Here is a 21,480-nt window from a genome sequence, read left to right on the forward strand (position 1 = left end):
GTAATAATATTATGACGCCAATTACCAATTTCCTCTTGGTGTGCTGCCCTTGTTTGGCTTATTGTGGACAGGCCACTCACATAGCCATACTAGATCTGGCAACCCAACACAATCATCTTGACCACAAAAGAGATGTCAGTAGTTCCCTTTTTTGGGGAGCACAGAAATGTTTGCATGTGTTTCATATATTACCTGATTCTAACTGGAATCCCAAACTAAAACTTGCTGTAATGAAAACAACATGAGCTTCTATCCATCAATGAATGCTGAGAACAAACCTAACAATGCCTGCATCATGAGCATTCCTGTTACATTCAGTCTTCACTATGCACATCACCTTGTCCGACAATAAAGTCTAATAAACTCAAAACATGCTTAACTAATCGTTCATATATTGCTTTTTATTGCACCTACACCCTCTTGCCATAGGGTTAGTGTGTTTAATGACAAACAATAAACCAAAGGTGTTTTTTAAAAAATGTTTTTACTTATAAAAGTTTCTAACGAAGATAACCATTTACTTTATTTTGATTTTTGTAAAGCAAAAAGAAAAATTCAAAAAGACCTTTGTGGAAGTAGAATAACCAGCCATGGTGTAGTGAAACAAACCCCAAGCGATACAATTTTAAATGAAACCACAAGATGGTAGTAGAGGCACACCGAAATGCTGAAAGTCTTCTCCTCCCCCGATGCAAATTTCACAAGATTTAGAGCCCTTTTTTATTTAGAAGCCCCAGCAGTAGATACGGGGCTCCACTGTCAGGGTAACATGTCCCTTATTGAGTATCCATCTGACCTTAGCTCAAGAGAAAGTCGACATTGTGTATTATCAAATGATCGATAATTGTTCTGTACGAAACAGACTGTATATTTCATTGTTTCATTGCATTCATTGTATCCAACCAGTAACTTTTATACTGGCTGGACTTGTGCCCAGTTAAAAAACCTTCCCATCTTTTTTCATTGTACCTTTTTTAGTCAATGTTGTCTCGATACACTGATGAAATAAAAGACAGAATTTAATGAGCAAAAAAAAAACATTCAAGCTAACTTGCATTGGGTTTCGTGAACTGTTTGTTTAAATACCACAAATGTCCTTATCAATACAAGAACATTTCCATCTGATTTATTTGGTCTTTTGGGAAGGTTTATGATTGTATACCCCTGTCGCATTTCTTCAAGCTTTCTGCCAGGGTAGATCTCACATTGTCTGAGAGGATTAGCATGGCATGAGGCGAAAGGCTTGTGTTCGGCAAGATGAAGAGTGTTCACACAATGCTGGCAGCCATGCAGATAGCCTTTCCGGGACTCAAGGAATAAAGGTCTTTAAAGATAAGAAGATTGTGCGAGGGGTGAATTCAAAGAAAGTCAAATCTGATTCCATAGCTTAAGGTTCCGTTTAATAGTGACATTTGACTTCAAGTTTAGCCTTGAAGAAATATACGCACATATAACATTTTGAAATTCCAAATCGGTTTCCAGGAATTTACATGTAAGCCGTGCGTGTGCACGCCTTTATTCATTTATGTCAGTGTCTCAGTCCATTTCATTTTTGCAGATTGTCATAGCAGTGGTTTTGTATAATTACACAGAATCGCTGCTCCACTCGTAAAAGATTGATGCTCTGAATATAATAGTCGAACAAATTACATGAGCTAAGAGGCAGCTGTAATCTGTGACCTGTTGCCTGCTTTTGCTAGTGGCAAGGATGCGTTCTTTGCACACGCTATCAATCAAACCCTCAACGAACTGTTGTTGAGGCTGTAATTGTTAGTCGGCTACACATGTCTAATTATCATCTGACCGCAGTGGTGGGGTTTAAGGAGGGATTGGCATGCTCCCAGCCGTCTGGAAGCACAAAGACAGTGGAAAGGTTAATACTACTTGTGTTTTTTTCTATCCTTTTGCCATCATTGGGTTGCATAAACTTTAGTGGCGTCAGGAAAAAAGTTCCGCATGGTGAAACATTACTGCTGAATAAAAACATTAAGTGTAGAACAGCTCACAGCTTTGCATCCACCAAGAGCAATCATCATGTAATTCACTGTCAATACTCCATATAATTAGTATGTTCTCCTATAGCTTATGGAGCCCGCTAACAAGGCCACACTGTTTCAGTGGTTGGTTTTACATCGAGGGAACTCTCTTTGATTCTGTATGACTTGAGGGAGCAAATCGTATTTCGAGTAGAGCACATGAGAAGAATATCATAAAAGTTTCTGTTTGTTGCATCACATCAGCTCAGCGCTCTTTTTTTTTATCAGACAAAGTATTTGGGATTTTACTGTAGCTCAAGGCATCCTTTTAAATTGGCAAACAAAGCTGAAAACCAAAAGCGTGAAGAGCTCTCAGTGTAGCGACTTGATAGGGGAAAAACAAGGGCAGCATCAACTTGTGTTCCATCCAAGCTCCACATGAAAGCCTGCAGGAGACGTGAAAGGCCTGTTGGCTCCAAGAAGGGCTCAGCATTTTGTAAAATGCACAGTAAATATCTGATGAGTAAGCAATACTAATGAGGACCCACACACACTTTTTACATATTTATGACCTGTCGTGCAATTTCAAATGACAGAACTCATTAGATTTTAATCATATAACCTGTACATAATGGTAGGCCTATTATGAGTAACATGGAATTGAATTATGGTTATCATGTAACCCATATAACACTAAAGTAAAGTTCCCACAACCAAAAATCATTTGAATATTTGTTTTGCAAAATTGCAGGAGTTAGTGGCTTTAAGTATTTCAGTTACATGTAGATTTTCAATGTAATCATATTACACAAATTAACTGTAAAGGGTCACATTGATTGCAATATGTTTCTATCAATTTGAGTCATTGTAAATTAATTAATTAACTCAGTCTGATAGAATTAAATGAATGCAGTCTGATACATAAACCTTTTATGTTTATCTAATTATTACATCAGCCATGTGACTCCTGTCATTTAGTCCATGTCTCAAGCAGGTCCCACGTCATTTGGTCAGAGTCTCAAGTAAGTAAGTAAGTATTATATTATTGGCAAATATAAGTAACTAGTTTAAAAAGTAGGACAATGAAATGTTGTGGTATTATAACTGATAATCAGTGAAATTAACATAATGAAACCAAAAACAAATATTATCTATTTCATAATTTCTGAAGTTAAAATATTCCCTATCATGCAGTGAAATATACTGATAGCCTGACTAATTAAAAAAAGAACTCGACATAAAACATCAAATGAAAAGGACAAGTCAATCAAGTCACACTGTCTCAAGTCAAGTCCTGACTCTTTAACTTCCAAGTCATTTATTTTCTGTCAATTCAAGCTGCAAGTAATCAAAACAGTGAGTCGAGTCCACATCTCCGTCACATCTAAAGTTGAGGTCAACCACAACATAAACGTAATACATGTAGTGTTAAACAGCTAGTGATTAAATTAATGCACACAGACACAACTTGCAAGAAAAACATTGCATGGAATTTGAGCCTTCTCACTTGACTGATGGAATACAATTATATGGACAATGTATGTGTAGTAAAAATACTTGCCTACTTTACAGTCTTACTGGATGTTTTGCTGGAGGCTAAACTATACAAGAGACTCCTAAATACCTATATTACCAATACTGTTGTTCAAAGTAAATGCCCAAATGTTCTTTTTAATTCAGAACTAAACTCACTACTTACTGTAAATCCCTTATAAATAACTAAATATGTAGCAAATGTATGAGTTCTTGTGGAGCCTTTTACCCCGAAAACTCTGTCTAATGATGTCTATATTGACCCATATTATTTACCCATCTCTCCGTCTCCTTACTTCATTATCCTGTATGTAATTTTCATCTTATGTTATGTTCTGTACATATATTTATTTGTATTTTCCCTGTCTGACGTCCTCATGTGGCTTTATTTTCGCTTATTTTTGTTTTGAATGTTCTACTGTTTGGTTTGCCTGACTCTTTCGTAAACTGTCCTCTTTGCAATAAAAGGCGAAAAAAGAAAGAAAAAAAAACAGAACAAAGCAAAACTTTGAAGTAAATGTTTATTTTTTGTCAGCTTTTCATATTAGTAGTTTTCACTCATTAAAATGTGCCATGTGAGTTAATTACAACGTCGTTAAAGCTGTATTCTGTATACTTTCAATCAGGCATGACATGAATGACTGCAGACAAACTGGAAGCACCTCTGTGCTTAAGCGACACACACCATACACAGCTGTACCCACGGTACACCCCGATTTGATAAAACGAACAGACCTAAAATGAAGTAAGGCTGATTGACAGCTCGGCACGGCCAATCAAACGCGTTCTCAACTGTAAACAGAGCAGGCTGCACCAATGAAGATTCGCGTTTTCTGGTAGACTGAATGCTATTGGTCGGATTAAACACGCGGATCTGACATCCACATTGCGCGGGTCTGTCAAAAAAAAAAAAAGTAGAGGAAAATAGCTGTCACATAATTTTATCAGCGGCTACTTCTGGTAATAAGTGTATAGCTTTCATTAAGGGACGGATAACATTTGTTGAAAGGAAACGTGTTCTTTTATATACCGCATTTCCTCTGTTAGCGGAAACTAAAGAGTTAGTCAGGTACGTTTACGTGACAGTCCATAAATTGGATTAGCGCTAAGTAAAGCCACCGGTCAATGATAGTTTAGCAAATGTGCTAGCTAGCTGAACGGGCAATCGGGAGTGAACGGTGCAAAATATTCGTGTACGTTACACGTCTGTGTTTTTGACAAGCTGGTGTAATTTGCACGTACGCGTTCACTGGCACTAGCTGTCCCGGCCAATTCAAAACACGAACAGTAATGTAGACAACTTCGTGTCTGTCGTCCTTCACCATTTTAGGGTGTGTGTGTGCTAGCGTTAAGCAGGCTACATTCGAAGGTTAAACGTCTTCAGTGACTTGGCTATTACTCTTGTCGAAGTCATTACGTTACGTTAGGTTAAAAACATGGATGGCTTTAGTCAGCGATTTGAATCCACAGCCGGACGAGACAGTAAACCTCAAAAGAAGAAGGGCCCTGCCCACCACAGCACCTCAAGTTACGATGAAGGAGAACGCAAACCAAAGTTTGTAAGTATGACACACAAAAATGGAAACCTTTGTTGAATTTATGCTGTACGATAGATACAATATTGTATAAGCTTTCTTAGTGTACAGCCACATAGGGGAGAGGGGATCATTCAAATGTGATCCTCACAGTCCCTGTCAAAAGTGTTTTTTTCCCCTCTTGTCTCTGATTGATCTCTCTCACACACACACACACACACACACACACACACACACACACAAATAGCTGCAAGAACATTTTTTATATATTATAATGTATATAGCCTAATATGTTGAATGAATCTACCTTGACAGGTTTGGGAAAGTGACCTTGGATCATTTCCAATTACTTAATTTACTCAGAGCTAGAGCAGTAGAGCAGTGATGGAGATGTGTTACGCCAGTGTTATTTCCTCAGTTTCCATGTTATATTATGTCTGTTGCAAATACATTTACATAATCAGAAAGCTGATCCACAATGCAGTCTTGACGCATCTTGACTGTTTGTCGATTTTGTTTTGCTCGTGGGAAAACAAAAGGTTAAAATTAGCACAGGGTTTAGCCTTGACACTAATCCATGCACTTTCTAGTACTACAAACCAAATAACATAGAATTAGCAAGTTAATTCCTTCTTTCTAACCATTCATAGATTCTAGTCTGCACTTGTAGTTAAGGTCTACACAGGGATGGTTTTACGTCATATGAAGCATTTGATTTACACTGAAAACCCACTGAGATTACTTTTCTGCTGTTTACTTACTCTTTGAAGAACTTTTTCACAGTTCTTTACAGAAGTGAAAAGCGAAGTATCCTTACAGGAGCTGCACTCCACATTTTCATTCAGGCTGACAAAAGGTGTTATTTATTGACCTGTTTCTCCTTTTAAAATACTCACCAAAAAGCTGCTGTGTATACTGAGGCCATTATGCCTCTCAGAGAGCCTCAAATTTATAAAGAATGCTCTCCTCATGCTTTTGTTTATTTGTCAAAAATATGCAACCAAAGAACATCTTGTGATTTATTTCCACTGAAACACACAAACATGTACCTGTGACGAGCTTACTCTTGACACGTTTAGTCCCTCTCTGTCAATGATTGGTTAGTCAGTGTACAGCACTGATTTATTAACTGTCATCTCAATAGGTGGCACTGTACTACCATAAAATTTACTGTACTTTTACCATTATTATTTTTTTTCTTCTGTTTTTCAAGCAGAGTATTATAAAACTGAAGAAAGAATTGGACCAGAAGACATGTTAATGCAAACTATTAATGCTCTTCTGAGACACTGCTTTTGGCCTTTTTTTCTAGTCTATTTTGAAAAAAGAAAAAAATAAGAAAAAAGTTATAAGGATAACTCGTTGTCACATATGTTGTTGGTTTTATGGTTTCATCAATGTAATGAATGTTTGATTTATTATTTCTTTATCACAAATGTTGGGAAAGTGTCAATAGTGTTAATGGGTAAGATTACTGATATTCACGGCTCAAATAACCTACCATGAACAAGTTTAGCATAATTGAGGCACTTCATTTACCTATTATATTAACCTAAAACTCTTACAACCAGTTTCCTAAAGGGAAAAAACTCCAAATTAAGCCAGAGAAATTAAGAAGAGATGGGTAGAAAACAAAATACACCAGACGAGTCGGCAGAATTATTGAAGAGCTGATATTTGAATTTGAGACAGGTGCAATAAAAAATGAAAAAATAAAACCTGGAATGGGGAAGAGGGAGTAATGTAATTCATTAATTAAGGGTATTTTATTTGCATTTATATTGGTTTTACACATGTTTTCCCACCAAAGTTAATTTGTATATAACATTTAATTGTTGGAATTACTTTGCTGAGTAGCTTTCAGTCAGTGCATGTGATGGTGCCACTAAGGTGGTGCAGAAATGGTAATACGATGAGTTATACAAATGAGTTAATCTGCAGGAAATTACATTTTTAAAAGGAAACACTGCACTTAATTGTGTGTAGAGAAAAATAATTTTTGCACCAAGTGTTGCAAGTTCTATCAGTGACTTCTTTGGGGTTCAATTTTAGTTCTGCAGGAACTGTTCATTTTTAAAAGTCACAGCAGAAATATTGACTTAAAAGGCCATAGTAAACAAAAATGTGTTTTTTTTAAATACCAGCAGTTAAGATGGTGGAACACCATTCATTAGAGCCCTGTGTAGAAGTCCATGTGCCTTGTATGTATTTGTATGGAATTAGATTTGTACCAAAAGAAACAAACAAAACTTCTTAAATGTCAAACAAAAACAGGAATTTAAGAGAACATAAAACTCATTTCAAAAATAAAACTAAGAACTTGCAATCAAATAATTTGTCAAATAGTGTAAAATATTGGTCTTTTACTCTTCTAATAATGCATTATTTTGTTTACGGTTCCCTCTGCTGGTCTCTCTCCGCTCAGACTTTTGCGCTGACTCTCAGCTTTGCGCTCTCTCTGCAGCTCTTTCTCGTTTGCGCTCTCTGACTTTTTGTTTGCAGTTTTGGCACAAACCTCTCGGGTGGGCGGGCCTTTTCAGCAGAGCGTCCCCATTGGCTAATTAGTTGTTGACTGACACAGCTCAGTACCTATGTGTAGGTAGCTAGCGCGCTAAATGACCCCGGCTTTAAAACGGAGAGAGGAAGATGATGACGACGACAATGAAGACCAACAGTAACAACCCACAACGAGAAAAACAAGTGAAATGTAAGTACTTATGACATACATATATTGTTCTTCATTGTAATTGTCGTCCTCGTCATCTCTTCTCTCTGTTTTAAAGCCGGGGTCATTTAGCGCGCTAGCTATCTACACATAGGTACTGAGCTGTGTCAGTCAACAACTAATTAGCCAATGGGGACGCTCTGCTGAAAAGGCCCGCCCACCCGAGAGGTTTGTGCCAAAACTGCAAACAAAAAGTCAGAGAGCGCAAACGAGAAAGAGCTGCAGAGAGAGCGCAAAGCTGAGAGTCAGCGCAAAAGTCTGAGCGGAGAGAGACCAGCAGAGGGAACCGTAAACAAAATAATGCATTATTAGAATGAGAAATTATCATTAGAAATGAGTTTTATGTTCTCTTAAATTACTGTTTTTGTTTGACATTTAGGAAGTTTTGTTTGTTTCTTTTGGCACAAATCTAATTCCATATATTTGCAGCCTTCGGCTTTAGCAATGGCTCAGTCCTTAAAACTAAAATAGAAAAAAGCATTAGCAGTGTTCTTAATGAAATGTCCAAAGAAGGATGTTTTTACAATTTGGATGTCTCTGTATATTATCTTGGGTTTGTGTTATGTTTTGGATTGTTTCATTTTTGCTTTTTCCTGACCTCCACAAAGCATTCCCTTTTTTTGTGTTTATGTTTTTAATTCATTCTGAAGTGCAGTGTTCTTTTTGAGTGGTCAGCTGCTTGTGTCAGTAATTGAAAAAGATGTTATCAAAGTTTAATTTAAATGAACAGGATGATGGCGGAAACTAAAATGAATTCACTGACATTTACAAATGACTTTTGTAAGGCCATCCTACTGTAATTTGTCCATTAAAATTAAAAAATTGCAATCGTGAGATCTTGAAATCACATAACATTGCTGTTGATCATAGCCAGCTTTATGGCAGCCACAATTTGATAGGCTTTTATCTTTTCTTTTTCTGTTTTTGTTACCAGGCAGTAATGTTTCCTATTGTAAGTACTTTGTCACTTGGTAGGAGATAGGGCTGCACAAAAAATCGTTAAAAAATCGCGATCTCGATTCACACATACACGTGATCTCATTTCTACACACAGCGATTCTGAAGCATTTTATATCTCGAGCCGAATCACAAACAAATGCTCCTATTTTCCTCCCGGATTTTTTGAAGCGCCCCCAAACGCAGCACGGCCGCTTCCTCCTCCCTCAACCTGTGGTAAAGCGTCTTTACAACACGTGATTCAGTGGCGGAAGCCCACCTGCAGTTGAGTGTTTGGAAGGAATGTGAGAAGCCGTTTTTAGACACGGCAGCAAGCCGCCAATCTGCCCGTCCTATTGACGGCTAGGTCCGCGGTTTTAGACAGAGGGCGGCAAATTGGGGGTCTGTTTTGGTCCGCCGATTTGCTGCCTCGGACGGTACACTTATTTCCGCCTCGACTGCTAGCTTGTTGTTGTAGCGACAAGCTAGGAACGGTCGCTACTTTCAAATTAAAAGCCCCCCGCTAAGAACCCAGTTCTAAACTCCAATGGGGTGCAATGTAAAGCTCTTATGTTGAAGACAAATTTGTTGTCAACTGTTTGCAGCCCAACTTCGGGCTTCACGTCACGTCACCTCTGAGGCGGCTTTTGGAAAAGGAAGAATATTATGCCTCCGTTTTAGAAAGCCGATCACAGCAGCTATCACATATCACCTAGCCAAAGCTACGGCCCCAGTAAACACTGTACAACATGAGGTATTAGAGGATGCCCTCTCATTTTGGAGACTAATTTTTTTTTTACTTTTGTAAAAATCATTTATCATCCAATGATAGAACTAACAAAACAAAAAAAACATTGCTTTTTCATACTACAATGGGTTTTTTTTTGTTTTGTTCAAGTTCATCAGTGCAATAAACATTTTGTGAAAAAAATCGTGCCAGAGAATCGTGATCTCAATTCTAAGCAAAAAAATCGTGATTCACATTTTTTCCAGAATCGTGCAGCCCTAGTAGGAGATGACATTAAATTAGTTGGCTGCTGTTGGAAATAGTATTTGAAAATCATTAAGTGTAATACTTACATTGAATGCTGGAATTTTTTAAAATCAGACATTAGCCTAACGTTTTTTTTCTTATGTAAACTACTCCCAGTATGAATGTATAGCAAAAAGGTGCGAGATCTCCGCAAGGCTTTTGTGCCTAGCTGTGGGCTGTCAACTCTGCAGCTGTGTTGTGTGTATACTGTCCTGATGCTGTGATTCCATTGCCCTCTGCTCCTGCAGTGTAATGCTATTGACATACGCAAGCACCCTTGGAAAGTCACTTGTGTATTCCTTTGTTGGATGCTGATTGTTTGGTGCTGTTTAGGTGCAGCAATGAGAATAAATGAGTACCAGCTGAACATCTCCTGTTTGTTTGAGCATACATAATACTCTTTATGTATACAAAAGAAACATGCTGGGCCTGTGACCAAGCTGCAATGATGAAAATACATAGTTGCAGAGACTTGAGAGATAAACGACGGAACAAGTAGCAACATTTTGAACATCATATTCAATACATTCTAAAATGTTTGAAAAGGAACTGGAGCCGGCATAAAGTCTATTCGGTCATTTTATATTTGCCATTTTTGGTTTCATCCCATTAGTCCTGCAAGGCCACAACAGGAGGACTAAGTCACTGTTGCATTTTATGACACTGTTCAGGGTGTTTCTCCATCAGACTTTTGATTAGCAAAACTTAATAGCAAAGACCTGGATAACAAGTAGTAAATTGTTGAGGGATGCCATTGGGAGAGATTTTCTGGTGCCCCCCTAGCTTTTAGTGTGATTTTGTTTTCATTATTGAGTGAACTAATTTACTCTAAATCATTGGTATTGCTGGCACTATTATCAGTCATTTGCCCTATGTTATGTATTATGTCAGTAACGCTGAGATAATAATGTTTGTTGTATGTAGGTATGGTAGTGTTACCTTGCAACCAGAACTATGTAAGATGGTTCCTACTGCTGATTTGTATATTTTGTCGCTGTGTGATGGCTGGCAGTCTCTGGTGTGGACTTGAAAAGTTAATCTGCACTGAAGTTGGAGAATCTTACAATTTTTACAAGTTTTGCCATCCTCCTAAGTAAAATAAGATATGCATTATGATATTTTCCTTATGCGAGTTATCCTTACTCCTTTAGGTTGATGCTCAGTTACACTAAAATCCAATTGTGATCAGTGGCCTTTTCCTCATGCTGAAGACCTTAATTACAACGATATGAGCTTTGTTAAAGCCTTTCATTTGTGTGTCACAAACCCATTAATTATGATAGCACTACTCAAATAAATACTCAGACAAGTGAGCATCAGAAGGGGAAGGTGACAAGTTGTGAGGATTGCGATTAACACTTTGTGTATTAACTTGAATAATGATTTCAGGTGTGAATATAATTAATCAGAATAGCTTATGTCTAATTGTTTGGGTTCATCTTAGTTAGTTTTGCACATGCAAACTCTGGCACAGTTCGCCAAGATGTGGGCATTTGAAGTGAAAGTTTGACAGCTGTATCCAATTAATTTGACCAGTTGTCAAGCAAGCTGATCAGTGGAGACAAAACATGATTCTAATACTAGGCATTGGGTCTGTCATTTTATTAATATTCTCTAAAGTCAACTCAAAATCTGTTTTTATTGCACATTTTCAACAAATATTTATGAAGTTGATCTTTGAGCAGTCTTAGGGGGGATTACTCATTGACAGGCTGACATATTTTATTCCAGGCGATTTCATATTAATTAAACACTGGTGGATATTGATTTATTTCTCTGACGTTCTGTTAGGCAGGATGAGGAAGACTTAGCCTTTCCATGTTAGTTTCTCATTCAACATTTCCTTCATGAATTGACTTGTTATTCCTTACTATGGTTACTAGGGTTTGCATTTTTGACGTCATTACACCTGGTTGAAGTACAGATGGGAACTTCTCAGGGAGTCTTTAGAAAAACAAAGAAAATAACAAAAACTATGCTGGAGCAGAATAAGCAGCTGACAAAACTTGCACAGCAGGCACTAGGGAAGCTGGTAAGCACAGATAACAACAGGCCAACCGCAAATCATCTCCTTTATAATTCTCAGTCAAGGCTTGTTAGAAAAGCACTTTTTTGGCAGCATTTATTATTGTTATTTTTATTAATATTATATTTCTTCTTTTAATGGCCGCTATGGGTTTGACATATTTAAATGCGGTTAAGGCTACAGTGCTACAGTGCACAAATTATTTCAAGAGTGACACATTTCTTCTTGGCCCTTAAAATGTTTGTTTGCTGGCTCTCTACTCCAGATGTCATCCAATAGAAATGGTTACACCCTAAAATACTCTTATAACTGAGAGCTGTTTCTTTATGAATTTCAGGAGTGTAATGGATAGGAAACAAAATAACAGCAACATTTTGCTGTCCATACCCTTTGAATTCTGTAATGCAGATTATAAAGAGCCAAAAGTTTTTACAAGGCTAGCAATCGAACCTCACAACTTTCCTTAGATTGCTACTGTCGAAATAATATTTGACAGAACTGCTGTGTAATTCCTTATTTGTCTCTTTTCTCTGTTCCCCACCTTCAGCACTTACCTTTTAGAAACATCACAGATGATGTGGTAAGATTTGAGAAAATTGGTGTGTTTTCTCTTCTCTTGGCTGTTGATCTCTATAAAATCTAACATGTCTTCACTCTAAGTCATCTAATCTTCTTATTTTATGGAGCAATTCAATTAGTCTTCATTGCCAGACATTGGATCCATTCACATCACATCATAGAGCACAGAAGGCTTCTCCGGCTAACTCATGTCTTTGTTGAATTTGCATGTTATCTAGATAGCAGTTTGCGCAACACATGTTTAAGAGATGTTAAGTGCTATGTTCACACAGTTCACATTAACAGCATTGCTTTTCTAACTCATCAATAGGATAATTGTTGTGTCTAATATATTCTTTGTAATAACCATTTAGATATGTTCATAATCTAACACATCTTTTATGTCTTTTAACTTGGAACCAAAAATTCTTGTGCACCTTCCATATTTTAATTGTGTTTTCTGTGTTGTCTGCATAGCTGGACCGATTCGCCAGTATTCGGATTCCGGGTAGTAAAAAGGAGCGGCCACCCATATCACACTCCAAACACAATCCAAATGATTGGTCCATTTCTTCATCGTCCAACTCACATCAGTTTGAGGAGCTTTCATCAAAGATCACTTCAGAAAAAGAGATCTTGGCTCTGTTTGAAAAGATGATGGTATGTTGTGTTTGTCATAGTACAATATCATCAAACACAGTATAGAGAATGAATATGTAAGTGTAAGTAAGTGTAGTTTTAAAAACACAATGACACAAAGCTAATATTGTTAATTAATGTGGAGGTGTTAACTATCAAAAATAACAAGAATATATCAGAATGTCAACAAAATGAATCCTCTGTTTTTTTTCACATTTTCTTTTCAGGAGGACATGAACTTGAGTGAGGAAAAGAAGACTCCTTTGAGAGAGAAGGACCTAAACACAAAGAGAGAAATGGTCCTCCAGTACATTTTTACTGCCTCTAAAACTGTAAGTTTTTTGAGGGAATGAATGTCTTCTGACTTGGTTTTACCTCATATTTTGCTGCCTAACATATAGTATATAACATGTAGTTATATAAGTTAATATCTGTTATGTCATGTTTTCTATCATTATTGAATTCTTTTTTAAAAATTAAAAAGGTTGTCTCACATGGGACCTGGCCTGAGAAAAACTTGAGAGAGATTGATTATTAAATGTAATATTATGTTCAGGTTATATTGGATTACAAGAAAGCGCAATCTCATTTATCCTTTCATCTCTGTCTCGAGAAGATTTAGTCATAGCTGCACTGGGTCTCATTTGTAAAAATAGGCAAATAATACATTTGGGATGGGAATTTTTAACAGATTAGTCAGTGAAATGCCCTATCATTTTCTGCTGAATGAGTACGTACTGAGCTTGTTTCTCTGTTTTCTTCTTCATTGCTCTCTTTCCCTATCTCTATCTGGTTTGTACACTCCAAACCCAATCTCACTGTTAAAAAAAAAAAACTTTGTACCTTCTATTGCTTTTGGTTGGTAGTGCATCAGAATGCAAATGGGAGTGGCTTGGTACACATCTTAAATAACATTTTGTGGGCTGGAAAAGAGATTATTAATTATATTTTGTGATTGTGAGTTTTCTATCATGGCTGATTGGTTCTCCTTCAAAGTTTCAGCCCAAAGCTTTTCCTTTGCTTTCTCTCAAAGCAAGGATAGATCCTGATAGAGGTGATAAAACTCAGTGTACAGAGGAAAACGATTAAATCTCTAAAGAAATTAAAACTATGGATCATTCTTTCTCTTTCAGACCAAAAAAAGCCATTGAATATTGAATTCTCTACCCTTAAGAAGAGATTTATATTGAGAGGCCACAATGTGAAAAGGATACCCCAGAGCATGTTCATAGTTAATATGTGTTCATTCTGTGAGTCTTTTTTGGAATATTAATGAAAACACAGCCTACCTGAGGTGTTTTTTTTTGTTGTTTTCATATTACCAGAGGCTTGAGAATAACCCCTTTATCTGGGCACATCCTAACTTAAATCAACTGTAACAAATAGAGAGGTGTTAACTAATGCTCGAGTTGCCTTGCTTTGCTTTGCAGATAACTTAGATCTTCCTTTACATGTTTTTGTAAAGGTTTTCTGGTTAACAAGTTGGCTTGCAGAGATTGTTGAATTTGTTATATTTGCTATAACCAGACATCCCTCCAAAGTTGCCTTAAGGCCCCCACACACCGCCCAGACTCAAACCAACAGCCAACGGCCTTTATCCGACCAGTCCGTTGCCTCTTGTCTGACCCGTTCGGCAGAAAAGTTGCATTGAACACACCGCTTCGACGTGCTGGCAACTCCACAGTAGCGTGTACGTTCTGCGCTTGCGCCAGATGCAATAAGCGGGTAGTGCTAGTGTTGTGTACAAAAAAGACGCTGGAAGCTCTCTTTACTTTAGATCAAAACGAAACTTAACTATTTCAGACAAAAACAGCTGCATACTAAACATGCAGCGAGGCATTACCAAACGAACACAGATTAATTCGTCCCGAACAGACATAACAGCTAGTCTCGTGCCAGTAATGTTACTCTAAGACATAAAAACGGGGAATAATGGATCGGAGCGCACAGAAAAACAAATTGCACACAGTATTCCGCCCCTCCCACACACCGCGCTGATTCGCTAGCACACCGCCAGTCAGAATGGTCATACAGCTGGCACACAACCAATCAGAGAATCCAATGGCTAAGACGGCCGACAGCCAACCTTCTCGACTTTGCATGTTGAATCTGAGCAGACAATATCCGCGCGGGACCCGTTTCTAACCTGTTTGCAACTTAACAGATTTATTATTTATATTATTTATTAAGTAGCCAATATCCATAAACGTTAAGCATTTTGTGTAACCTCAAGCACAGCCATAACATAACATCTGTACAGGGTTAGCAGTATACATCTGTTTTCTTTTTTCATTTTTGACGATTAATTTCTCTGGTTTATGTCTGGGACGGTTTCCTTGCCACCAAAATTTGCTTTCCTGCCACCTCAATATCAACTGCAATACGACTTTGCCAATTATCCCCTCAATGCTGCATCCTAAATTGATATGTGGTCCTTGCTGAAATGTGTTTCTTTTTTGCAATTTTGGAAGGGAGTCTTGTCAAGGAAAAATTGACATATAATTTGTTACACAAAATAAATACTGACCTTTGCCAGTGTCTTGTGTGATTGTAGTTGTTTTGAAATAACAATTGTGCCTCTTGGAGACCACACTGTAGATTTGCCTGAAGTGCCCTTGCAGTGTAGAAACTGGTATTTTACTTATTGTTCACAAGACCCATAAAGAATTTTCAGAAATGCCTCGCCTTCATCTCAGTGGTACAGTATATACCTAAGACTGGGGACAGAGGAGAGTTAAATGGGGCATTAAAACAATTTTTAGTGTCCTGAACCAGTGTTTTTTATTTGCAAAGAGAGCGCGATATGCAAATGCCCATATATATATATTTAACACATTATTAGTCATTGTACTTGTTATCCTGTACATACAAACTATGAAGAAATGTTTTTCCTAATGCACTATCAATATGATGGATGAGGATTAAAACGCACAGTCCTCAAACTGTGCAAAAATGCATTTTCAAGTTCAGCCAGCATTGAACACTGAGTACTTACACATCTCTTCAGGTGCAGTCATAATACCTATACCAAATGCAGAGGGCTAAGTCAGAGCAGCAGAGTGAACATATTGTGTTTAATCTAACCAAATATGCCCTAAAAAAACTTTTTTTCTATTGCATTATAAATCTGCAAACTCACCTTTCAGCACATTTTGCCATTTTGAATTTTCATGTTTGTTTTTACCCATTTATTGGTAATAAATGGGTAAAAACAAATTAATGCTCAAGTTGCCTTGCTTTGCTTTGCAGACAGCTCAGATCTTCCTTACATGTTTTTTAAACATTTTTCTGGTTAACAAGTTGGCATGGTGTCTTGCAGAGATTGTTGCATTTGTTATATTTGCTATAACCAGACATCCCTCCAAAGTTGCCTTAGGCTGTCCATCTCTAGTTACCATGGGCACCAGCCTGTGTATAAGCCTGCATTTGCTAACCAGCATGGTAAAAGTGCTGGACACTGCCCAAAATGCAACAATGTGAAATCATTCAAAATATCTCCTTTATCAAATGCAAAATTAACATAAGAGATTGTATATTCAATATCTAGAGAGGGAGGTTGCCAAAATAAGCATGTAAACATATGATATTGCTCTCATGTCAGTAATTAGCCTACAATATTATGACAGTTGACAATTGACCGTCTGCAAGCTGGTTTTAATTCTGCTTTCAGTTCTTAAATCTCTCTTTTCTCTCCCTTTACATGTTTTTTTAAAAGGTTTTCTGCTTACTCACCTTTTAGCACATTTGGCCATTTTGAATTTTCATGTTTGTTTGCAGCACATTTATTGGTAATAAATGGGTAATAACACATGTATTACCCCTGGTTTGGCTTAAGGTGACATTACATAAATATATAAGTTGTTTTCTTTGCTTAGTTAATTTGCAAGTCACATGAATTCACCACTGACTGAATCTCACCAGTTAAAGCCATTTGGTACGTTACAGTGTTGTTTGGATGCCCCAGAAGTAGTGGTGTTGAGCTTGAATTTTGTGAATTGTAGGCTAAGCATAATATTTAGATAATGTTGACTTTTGCCACGGCAGGGACACGGAACCATAGTTGCTTGTTGAAATTGGATGTAGTGTCAGTTGTTATCATCGTTGCTCACTATAGACTATTGACTGTCTGATCTCACTGAGGGGAGGAAAGCCTCAAAATTTTTTGCACTGTGAAACAGAGAGATTGATGCATTGTGGCTGTATGCCACTTCCCTGTCCCGTTGTGAAGAAAGGAGGGCCACAGTGGTAGCTTAGATGGGGAAGGTGATGTGGGGAAAAGCTGCTCCATTACCATAATTGTTGTAGGCAGAGATATTTGAGTGGAAATCACTGTGGGGGAATGAATAGACAGGATTTCTCCAGCAGGGTTGTGGGTGGATGTAATGTGAGGACAGTGATGTACGAAGATTCATTGATGTTAGAAGCTGAATTTTACCACAGCGCACTGCTGCTGACCATGGATGTCTTGCTGGTGCAGCAAAAGATCATTGTTTTACCTTTGTGAAGAGTTTAGTTTGATATGATGCACAATAGTGGTACACAATCCGGTGCATTCCAAATGATTCTATATATAATAATGAATACAGTTACTACATTGTATTTATATCGATCAATATATATTGGAAGAATAGAGTTATATTTTATTCATATTAGGTTGAAAAATATCCTCAATTGGTAGAGGCTGAAAGGGTCAAAGAGAAACTCTCTGGTCAGCTTCTGCAGCAAATATGTGGATGGAGTTGGGGTTGCAGGTGGGGCCACAGCTACTCTGATGCCAGCACTGGGCAAACTGGTTGTTAGTAATGTCTTTAGAGAGAAAGGCCTAGCCAGAGGTGCCTATTGCCATGAACAGCACTTATGTTTCCCTGACTGCTGAAGGCCTAAGAGTGTCTCAGAAACAAATAGGATGGCCATCATCATGTCTCTCCAGGATGAGAGAAACATTTGACCACTGGGCCAGAAGAGGAAAAGGGAGGGAGGCAGACACTTACTGTATCCTTGATGGGCTGGTGTGCTGCCAGGGAGTGGGTGGAAATGGCAAAATTGCCGCTGCAGTTCCAGTTACCCTCGACAAAGCAGGAGACATGTGGCAGAATCGGCCTAGGCAGAGAAAGAGTTGCAATCATTTTAGCCATGATGATGCAACATTGAAGGGTGTTCATGTTGCTGTTGTCATTGAAGACCACTTGATTCATAGGACTACTCAGGAAGTCTCATGGTGCTGAGGTAGAGTCTCGATGGATTAAAACTATGATGAGGTCCAGTGAAGGGTGGAGCACATACCAAACAGACCTTCTATTACAGGAGACGTGATGAAGACTAGATTAAGCGTAATGATGATTTTACTCTGCCCATATGGGTGATAAATTTCCTTTTCTAAGGTTAAAGAAGTGTTTATGATCACCGCAACACACATTTTTGATGAATGAAGATTTTATCTAGTTTTCTGTGTGAGACCTTGAGATCTAACTTCATTTTTGTTATATACTGAAGTAGGGCCGGGACTGGATAAAAAAATTTATCGAATTAATCAGAGGCTTTGTAATTAATTAATCGAAATTAATCGCATTTTAATCGCATATAAATATTTGACCTGAGAACAGTGAGAAGCAATTTTTTTCACATGGATTTTAGTATACCATTGAATAATGATTGAATACAGAAGCTTAAGCAACAAAACATTGTTTTGTTTTTTTTCTTCTTAGTTTATAGTTGTAGTTTTCGTTAAGGTTCTCTAGTCTTCTAGTTTCAGCTTTATAATTTATATTTGATATTTGAGTTAGTCTATTTAGTTATTGTATATAACTCAGCCTTTTATTGTATTTGTTTCTTTTACCTACCTCATTGTTTTTGGATTTTGAATTATGTAAGTGGCTGTAACACTTTAAGTTCCCTTTGAGATTAATAAAGTACTCTATCCATCAACCAGTGTCTCATATAACTGGCAGTTTCAAAAGTGGTATTTTTATTAGGCCCACTCTGTAGTAGTAGCTATATCTACATACATTTTAAGCTAATAATTTTGACTAATCACCATACTTTGGTTTTGTAGAAATTGCGTTTTTGCTGTACCCTGTGCTGGTTAAAAATGACAAAAGTAATAATTCAGAGTAATGTTTCTCTGTTACTGTATTTGTTTATTATCCAAGTTTGTCTTTTGCATCCCTCGGGATCAACTCGTCTCCGTCCTCCTCATCCTCTGCCATCTTTCCATCAAGTAACTCACTCAAGCTAACCTGTCTGTGCAGCAGACACGTTGTAGGCAAGGATCAGTCCGTGATGTCACCGTCATACGGAAGTGCTTCTGTCGGCTCCACATACATGGCCATGTGTGGCGGTGGCATCACCGACTTATCCTTTCATTTCAGACCGCGACAGTAAGCTCCGCGGCGCTAAACTTCAGAGATGTTCATAAAAATGTAGCTTGTGTGGACGCTACCGCGCTACTTGGTCAATAAAAGAGCTAAGCTACTGAAAAGCTATTTCATTCAGAAAGTAGCGACGCTACCACCACGCTGCTGAGAAATGTAGTTAAACTGCTCCAGTATAATCGGTACCCCTGAAACTCATCCAGTGAAAAACGTTCCGCGGTGCAAAAGTTATTGCGATTAAAATGCGTTAATTTTTTTGTGTAATTAATTAATCGTAATTAACGCGTTAAAGTCCCAGCCCTATACTGAAGACAATATTATAGATTTGGACTTGATGTGAAAGGGGAGACTGACCGGGCATTGTTCCATTGTTTTGGCAGCCTGCAAGGGTTAGGGATTATTAATTCCTCCTTGTTGTGATGCAGGCTGATTTCTGAGGCCTTTTATGAATTGGAAAATGTACCCAACGATGTGTGACGTTTTGGCATTAGTGCAGTTGTCTCAATAAACCAAATACGTGTAGCTTTCTCTGTACACTACCCTTTCACTTATAAACACAGGGAAGCTTCAGCTTTAAGTGTCTTGTTACTGTTTTCAACACAAATGCTACATGTTTATGAACTAGATGTATGTAGATTGTTCTTGTTCAGGGGGATAGAGTGGTCAAATACATGTAAATAAGAAAGTTTTACATTCATAAAGTTATCTAAAGGGTACATGAATATTGGGCCTAGGACAGGGGGAATACGTTTGACCCTTTAGCCACACAAGTACAAATAAAGAAATACATGATAAAACAATCGAAATGTATATGCTACAGTTGATATGGTTTCATTTTTCATGTGATCAAAGATTGTAGGACCCTACTGTCTAATGGACGATTCGTTAATTGTTGTGATTTATGTTGATGAGTGGATTTTAAACCAACATGAAAAGATTTTAGATTCTGTGCCCCCTTGGAAATATACAGTTTGGTAAATGTGTCATTTTGCTGTGAAACACTGGGAGGTTTGAAGACTAATGAAAAGACTTAACTTACTGTCATATTAAAGAGAAGTGAGGAATGAGCATTTGGGTTTATGCATGACCTTGGGCTTGCTTAAGGATTTTAGGCTGCAGGCTTTGATCAGAAGCATGGAAGAATTAGGTGCTAAAAAACAAAAAAAAAACAGACACACTGGATTCGTGTGTACTGCGTAGCGGCTGTGTTACTGAGTTTCGAAGTTGCTCCTGCTTGCCCTGTCTGTTGAAATGGAGTTTGACTTTGATAATTATCGATAAACATGATGACGTGATATTCCTTTTACAAAAAAAAGAGCGAGAAAGCCGGAGGGGGAATGAGAGGGAGCAAGGGAGTGCAAGTGAAAGAAAGAGAGTGCGCTGTAAAGAAACTGCCCCGCACCTGTACCCATGCTATTAAATGAAAAGTTGTCACACTGGTGATTTTGTCATGTTCATTAATAGACTAGCACTATTGCAGTATACTTGACCTGCTATTGATCAATCTGTAGGGTGTTTGAGACACTATATGCAATTTAATTGTCAGGCAGCAGTAGTAGACAAATTCCCATCTCTAGTTGTGTGGGTTGTGCAGATGTTGAGTTTTGCAGATTTTTGCCATTATTGGATGTTGATAGTGGGCAGGTGGATAGCAGCGAAGGAGAGAGAGGACAAGGACATGCAATGGTCTGGTGACGGTTGTAGCAATGTCTGTGTGGCATGTGCTGTAACCTTTAGCTACCATTGTGCTCCATGCGGATAGTCATTTTGCATGTAATACCATGATAAGCTCCCTTTGACATTTTTGCAGTGAGTGTTTTGCAAGTTTATTTGATTTGCTCTTCTAATCGGTCCACATATCAAACCATTTACAACATCAGCAGACAAAGATTGGTGGCTGATCAGTTTGAGCACAGAGCACTTCATGAGAAGTTACTACAAAACAAAGAAATGTTTTCATTTAACTTACTTGCACCTGTGCTAATCCTGATACAAACTTATTTTAATGATAAAGATGATAGATTCTAATTAAATGAGCAAAACTTCCATAGTGTGGGCAATGTTAAAAATGGTAAGGATCACAGAGATATTCTAGAGTCTAGAATCCAGACAAAGGTTTCTGATCTATTTTAATCATACTTCTTGCAA

The 21,480-nt window shown here is 37.7% G+C and overlaps 1 protein-coding gene across 5 annotated transcripts in view; it reads left to right on the forward strand.

Moving 5' to 3' along the window:
* Positions 1 to 4,397: 4,397 nt before the first annotated feature.
* LOC115580635 (protein diaphanous homolog 3) overlaps positions 4,398 to 21,480 on the forward strand; it is a 190,001-nt gene continuing 172,918 nt past the window's right edge. For 2 of the 5 annotated variants that reach the window (XM_030415179.1, XM_030415183.1), the window contains exons 1-4: positions 4,398 to 5,068; positions 12,312 to 12,344; positions 12,800 to 12,982; positions 13,189 to 13,293. In XM_030415179.1, the coding sequence (XP_030271039.1) occupies positions 4,946 to 5,068; positions 12,312 to 12,344; positions 12,800 to 12,982; positions 13,189 to 13,293 (444 nt within the window). In that variant the 5' untranslated portion in view covers positions 4,398 to 4,945. The remainder of the gene's footprint in view (positions 5,069 to 12,311; positions 12,345 to 12,799; positions 12,983 to 13,188; positions 13,294 to 21,480) is intronic. The other 3 variants (XM_030415181.1, XM_030415182.1, XM_030415184.1) reach the window with 2 other exon arrangements.

Source organism: Sparus aurata, chromosome 4 (assembly GCF_900880675.1).
Source record: "Sparus aurata chromosome 4, fSpaAur1.1, whole genome shotgun sequence".
Taxonomy (NCBI): domain Eukaryota; kingdom Metazoa; phylum Chordata; class Actinopteri; order Spariformes; family Sparidae; genus Sparus; species Sparus aurata.